At 44.5% G+C, this 7,228-nt stretch overlaps 1 protein-coding gene across 1 annotated transcript in view; it reads left to right on the top strand.

The window, feature by feature from the left end:
* The first annotated feature begins 3,669 nt into the window (after positions 1-3,669).
* Positions 3,670-7,228, top strand: part of LOC126260782 (serine protease snake-like) — a 38,010-nt gene continuing 34,451 nt past the window's right edge. The window contains exon 1 of the mRNA XM_049958119.1: positions 3,670-3,769. Coding sequence (XP_049814076.1) covers positions 3,670-3,769 — 100 coding nt within the window. The remainder of the gene's footprint in view (positions 3,770-7,228) is intronic.

Here is a 7,228-nt window from a genome sequence, read left to right as displayed (position 1 = left end):
CAGGATCGCTTGAGCACCATTGTATGGACAGGAATTGTCGGTGACAGACTCATAGGGCCAAACACTTTACCGAACGGATCAAGACGTGCTGTGTATCAGCAATTTCTCCGTTGCTGGGGAACGTTATCATTGCAGAAAAGCAAAAACTGTGGTACATGCACAATGGGACACCACGCCATTTGCTGCGGATCGTGCGACAGAACCCCATCACAACGTTTGACGGGTGACAGTTTGGCCGAGGAGGTGCGGCAGCGTGGCTTCCCCTTTGCGTAGCTGATCTATTGCTGACCCTTTTTTTTTTTTTTTTGAGTCATCAGTCTTCTGACTGGTTTGATGCAGCCCGCTACGAATTCCTCTCCTGTGCCAACCTCTTCATCTCTGAGTAGCACTTGCAGCCTACACCCTCATCTATTTGCTGGATGTATTCCAATCTCTGTCTTTCCCTACAGTTTTTGCCCTCTACAGCTCCCTCTAGTGCCTCGGAAGTGATTCCCTGATGTCTTAACGGATGTCCTAGAATTCTGTCCCTTCTCCTCATCTGTGTTCTCCACATATTCCTTTCCTTTCCAATTCTGCGCAGAACCTCGTCATTCCATCCCTTATCAGTCCACTTAATTTTCAACATTCGTCTGTAGCAGCACATCTCAAATGCTTCGATTCTCTTCCTCCCACAGTCCACTTTCCACTACAATACAATGCTATGCTCAAACGTACGTTCTCAGAAATTTCTTCCTCAAATTGAGGCCTATGTTTGATACTAGTAGACTTGTCTTGACCAGGAATGCCCTCTTTGCCAATGCTAGCCTGTTATTCATGTCCTCATTGCTCCGTCCGTCTCTGGTTATTTTGCTGTCTAGGTACCAGGATTCCTTAACTTCATCTCCTTCGTGACCAACAATCCTGATGTTAAGTTTCTCGCTGTTGTTATTTCTGCTACTTCTCATTACTTTCGTCTTTCTTCGACTCCATCCACATTTTGTAGTCATTAGATTTCTCATTCCACTGAGCATATCATTTAATTCTTCTTCACTTTCACTCAGGATGGCAATGTCATCAGCGAATCGTGTCACTGATATCCTTTCACTTTGAATTTTTATCCCACTCCCGACCTATTATTTTTTTCCATCACTGATTCTTCGATGTACAGGTTGAACAGTAGGGGCGAAAGACTACACCCTTATAATCCCAGGACTTCTTTCTTGGACTTTCACTCTTATTGTTACCTTTTGGTTCTTGTACATATTGTATATTACCCGTCTCTCCCTGTACCCTACCCTTATTTTTCTGAGAATTTCGAACATCTTGCACCATTTTACATTATCAGACGCTTTTTCCAGGTGGACAGATCGTATGAACGTGGTGCAAATGGTTCAAATGGCTCTGAGCACTATGGGACTTAACATCTTACGTGATCAGTCCCCTAGAACTTAGAACTACTTGAACCTAACTAACCTAAGGACTTCACATACATCAATGCCCGAGGCAGGATTCGAACCTGCGACCGAAGTGGTTCCGGACTGAAGCGCCTATGAACGTGTCTTGATTTTTCTTTAGTCTTGCTTCCATTATACACCGTAACATCGGAATTGCCTCTCTGGTGCGCAGCGGTGGTCTAGCGGTTCTAGGCGCTCAGTCCGGAACCGCGCGTCTGCTACGGTCGCAGGTTCGAATCCTGCCTCGGGCATGAATGTGTGTGATGTACTTAGGTTAGTTAGGTTTAAGTAGTTCTAAGTTGTAGGGGACTGATGACCACAGATGTTAGGTCCCATAGTACTCAGAGCCATTTGAACCTCTCTGGTGCCTTTGCCTTTCTAAAGCTAAACTGATCGTCATCTATCACATCCTCAGTTTTCTTTTCCATTGTTGTCTATATTATTCTTGTGAGCAGCTTGGGTGTATGAGCTGTTAAGCTGATTATGCGCTAATTCTCGCACTTATGTTCTCTTCCCATCTTTGGAATTGTGTGGATGGTGTTTTGCCGAAAGTAAGATGCTGACTATGGCACATTTATAGGCATTGCTTTATGCCAACCCATCGACAATATTCAATCGTTATAGGGGCTTGTGTCCAATCAGAATGGTGCCAAGTGTATTCGAAAGAGTGCTTGGTTCACTGCGAGGACGGGCTGAAGGATGTATCAGGATGCATGGTAACCACATGCACCACTGTCTGTAGTGTCTTCTCATACGTAACAGACAGACGGGAATGAGAGGACAGATGGGTCGATGTGTCAACAGGTATTGATTTCCGGACATGCAATTACCGGAACATTTCTTCTACTGTTGATCAATACTACTTCCTGTGCGGGTAAGCGACACTTCGTTTGAAACTTCCTGGCAGATTAAAACTGTGTGCCGGACCTAAACTCGAACTCGGGACCTTTGCCTTTCGCGGGCAAGTGCTCTACCAGCTGAGCTACCGAAGCACGACTCACGCCCCGTCGTCACAGCTTAACTTCCGCAAGTACCTCGTCTCCTACCTTGCAAACTTTACAGAAGCTCTCCTGCGAACGTTGCAGAACTAGCACTCCTGAAAGAAACGATATTGTGGAGACATGGCGAAAGGCAAAGGTCCCGAGTTCGAGTCTCGGACCGGCACACAGTTTTAATCTGCGAGAATGTTTCAAACCATCGCACACTCGGCTGCAGAGTGAAAATCTCATTCTGGACACTTCTTTTTCTTTATTTTTGACACGCTGGACGTATGTAGGGTTTTCATAATTTCGAAGTGCTCATATTGCCCTTACTGAACTACCGAAGCACGTTCGTAAGCAGACAGAACTCTTTTGTTTTCGTTCGGTATCGGGTAATCATTTGTGTTTCTTTTGAACAATACCAGGAAGAATGTGCCCAGTTGTGGAAGCCCAAACGTGTGATTTCTCCTGCCGCTTCTATTTCCATGAAATCGAACAGAAGTACTTTCTTCCTTTGTTTTATATTGAGTTAAGGTGATCCATATTGACGGTTCTATGGGTCTGTTACTCAGTGCGAAGATAGAAATCGACTTCTTCTCATAGTGGAGATCATTTGGGACGCAAGGAAAAGTTTAGGAGAGAAAACACGACTGGGTCCATGTGACGATCGACTGAAACGTTTTAGGAAAATCACGGGAAACCTAAAAGACTATACTAGAATAAAGAGTGGGATCGCGCTCCAGTGCAGTGTTTTGCACAGAGCACTTTCTCATTCGGTGCTTTACAGGCCATCAGAGACTGGCCACATCACATTGAACTGAGGCGTCAGACACTACTCTCGAAACCTCTGCTTAACAGATTCCAGTCAGCGACGACGTGCTTGCTCTTCGCACGAAGGCGATTGGTCCATTGCTATGCGGATGAACCGCGCGTAGCTCTCTGCCTGAGCAGCGACCCGAGTTTTGCGAAACACTCGAGATAAAGAGTGTGCGGGGAAACCTTCCGTTACGGCTACCAGGAGCTGCGGTCACTGTGATGGCGCCGGGGGCGATCTCGCTGACGGCGTGGGTGGGCGTCGCGGTCAATGCCGCCCCCTCCCCCCCCCCCTCCACTAGAGAGCACGGTGGAGGCCCGGGCCGGCCACGGTGCGGCAGGAGGCCCTCTCTGCTGCAGAGGGAAGAGGGACCTATAAGAGCGGCCGGCAGCGGACCGCCATCTGTCAGTGCCCGCCTCTCTCTCCACACGCAGACAGGGCAATGACGTCGGCTCGCGTGTGCCTCTGGACCGGTCTGTGGGCCGCCTGCGCCGTCGCCGTCTTCCTGCGGGCAGCCGGCGCAGTACCTCGGCAGCTCGACGGTGAGTCCGGCGTGTCTGTACAACCAGCAGCGGTGTTTCTCATAGCGTAGGGAGCTTCACAGGTGACCTAATGCAGGAATCTGTATTCAGGGCTCTACGGCAACAACGCTACATTCGGTCAGTGTGCAGCTCACGAGCGACGAGCAGGTACAATAAAAAAATTTCCGTGTTACAGCTCACCTCTGTCCTATCATTCATAGCGTACTTGTAAGCCAGCTGTGTCAATAGCAGAGTGACACCGCTGCAGTTCGACTGGGAGCACAGAATTGACACGAGTTTCGAAACTCGTGTAAGTTGCGTCAGAGTAATTTTCTGTAGCATTGCTAAGATTGCAACACGCATCAAACTTGCAGTAACAACTGTCTAGAGATAACTGCTAAAAGTGGGCAAAGTGAAGAGAGACCACATTTTTTAATTCCAATCTTCCTGTCATATTTGCTCGATTCTAGTTAAGTGACCTATTTAACCCTAGCGACTCGAACAATTCAGTGAGCACAAAACATGAGTTATACCTTAAGGTACTCGTTAACTAATTTTGGAAACCGATACCCGCATCGCTGCACTGTGAGACCACTGTTGGCGATAAAATATTTATTTCAATAATGTGCCCGGTATGTGGTGCAACTTATTCTCCGTATGTACGTGTGAATGTGTTAATAAATTCCATTATAGATTACAGCTGTAGTGATATGTAAATACTATACTACTACATATACAGAACTTTTCATGTGAAATCTGGGTATTTTCCAAATATGAATTCCTTTACTACTACGTAACACTAATAATAGGCTTCAATAACACCTTATTTTCTTTTGTACAGCGGTTTGATAAGGACTCTTAAATACTATAACTCAATCTGTTGAAACTTGGAAATTGAAACCACAGCAGGTCACAGGAACTGGCGTACTTACAGCCTACGTTTTCCTTTTGGAGGGAGAGAGGAAGTTTCTCTTGTGAATGTGGAACGGTGTGCGTCAAACTGAAAGGGACAAATCGTGTACTGCACCCATGTCTAAGGCACTGAAACGTTCGTCTCTTCCCTTTAATAGCGCAGAAAGAACTTATCCTCCATAAAGTTGCTCACACTTCATAGAAAACATTCGTACTATATTGTAGAACGTAGATGACTTTTGTTATTTTGGCAGTGAATTAACTGAGGATGGCCGAAAGAGAAATTATTAAATGCTGACTAGCTACAGCAACAGAAGCATTTTTGACAAGATAAATTTGTTAACAGCTAATATAAATTTAAGTATTAGAAAGTATCTTCTGAAGTTATTTGTCTGGAGTGTAACCTTGTACGGCAGTGAAACTTGGATGGCATACAGTTCAGACAAGAAGAAAATAGAAACTTTTGTAATGTGGTGCTAAAGAACAAAAGCAGAGTAGAGGAATGTATCGAATAACAAATGAGGCGCTCAGTCGAATTAACTGCTTTATCTAGTGACACAACATGACTGCAAGAACAGAGCGGTTGATAGGATACAGTCTGCAGCAACAAGGAAACGAGGAACCGTCTGTTTGGTAATGAAGAGGTTTGTGTATATATATATATATATATGTGTGTGTGTGTGTGTAGTTGGGGGTGGGGTAAAAGTCATAGAGGGAGACCAAGAGATAAACATAGTGAGCAGGTTGGAATGGATGAAGTCTGTAGCAGTTTTTCATAGATTAACGTGGAGGTCTGCATCGAACCAATCTTTGGACTGAAGACCGCAACAACAACAGCAGCAGTGGTTTAGAGTGTACAAAGTTCTAAGCGCTGTAATTGTAGAGAAATAAATATGATAATCTGTTAGGTCAGGTAAACTATAATTTTTGTAACAGCTGTTCGATTTGTAGTCTTACTTCAGTTGTAATTAAGCATTTTTCCTCCTGGATATAGCCAAAGACTGAAAAAGACATAAGACTGCATATAGTGTCGAGTGCTAATTGTAGGCTGCGACAATGAAAAATCGTACAATGTTTTTAAAAATGTGGAAAATGTGAAAATAGTGCAGGAAACGCGCCGATAAATTCAAAACCACTTACGGTAAACTTCTGTTAAATAGGTTTATTTTTCTTTTTGGTTCTGAATGTGCCGCACTGTCTAATAATGAAGTTATAGCGGGACGTTCTTCTTCATCAACTTAGTACAGCATACAGGAGTACATGTTGACGTTGTGTGTTTACTAGCAGTTGCAACAGTAATTTCAGTAATAATGATGAATATCACAGCTTGAAGCCTCCGCAGCAACGAACTCGTCAAAAACAGTTTGAAAATCTTATAAGGGTGTTGCAAGGCAGGTTCTGCTGAGAAATAATTACTCAGAAAAAAATTGCATACGCTGCGCTGTTTTCGTCTTAATTAGCATTGAAGTTAGCCAATGAGACCGTTGAACGCACAATTTCAAACGGCCCGCCAGATACAACGAGTGTCAGTTGCTCTCATAGCGTAGAGCAGGAGGAGTCAAACTTTTATATCTCTGATAGTAGTAAAAGGTTTTAACTGTCCCCCAGTTCTACAGTAATAGTGATTTATACAGTAAGAAAATAAATTTCTGTTATAAAATACATAAAGCAGAGTTGTAGCAAGTTAAAGCAAGTAATAATAATTATTTACGAAGTACTTTGTATAAAATTTTTTATGAAAACGTAATGGAAATATCTTTAACCCCCAGGCGCCTGCCGTCCTCTATGAAGCGATAAGAATCAGACTACCGCCGTGGTTGATGACACCGCACGAGACTGCTCAGCCTTTGGCTCTAGTACGATCCTTACTACCGTCCCAGGTCCAGTTTTCGTGTAGCTCTCTTGTACGATATGAGGAAACCAAATGAAGAACACGCCCGGTGATCTAGTCTCTGGCGTCCGCTTGAATTTGCACGCGCAACGGCCCGAATGGGTAACGTCAATGCAAATTAGCTCGGTAATGGCATACGTATGGAATCTTTGTCTCAACAATTATTTCTCAGCACAACCCACCAAATAAGACACTTACAAGCTTTTCAGACTGTTTGTGACCACACTGTGCTGAGAAGTACGACTGCCACCCAAGCACGGTAACCAAAGCAGAACGTGAGGGGAGAAAAGTAACGCCATGAGAATATAAACATATAAGGAGAAGCACATCTATATCTACATCTACATCTACATCTACATAGATACTCCGCAAGTCACCGTATGGTGCGTGGCGGATGGTAAGCTGTACCATTACAAGCCATGTCCTTTCGTGTCCCATTCGCAAGTAGAGTGGGGGAAAAACGACTGCTATTTGCCTCCGTACGATTCCTAATCTCTCTGATCTTATCTTCACGGTCCTTACGGGAAATGTACGTTGAGGGCAGTAGAATCGTTCTGCAGTCAACCTCAAATGCCGGTTCTCTGAATTTTCTCAGTAGTGCTCCTCGAGAACAACGTCGCCTTCCATCCAGCGATTCCCATTTCTATTCCCGAAGCACCTCCGTAACACTTGCTGTT

This window comes from Schistocerca nitens, chromosome 5 (assembly GCF_023898315.1).
Source record: "Schistocerca nitens isolate TAMUIC-IGC-003100 chromosome 5, iqSchNite1.1, whole genome shotgun sequence".
Lineage (NCBI taxonomy): Eukaryota > Metazoa > Arthropoda > Insecta > Orthoptera > Acrididae > Schistocerca > Schistocerca nitens.
Note: the sequence above shows the minus strand (reverse complement) of the source record. Positions and strands in the feature narration are given on the sequence as shown.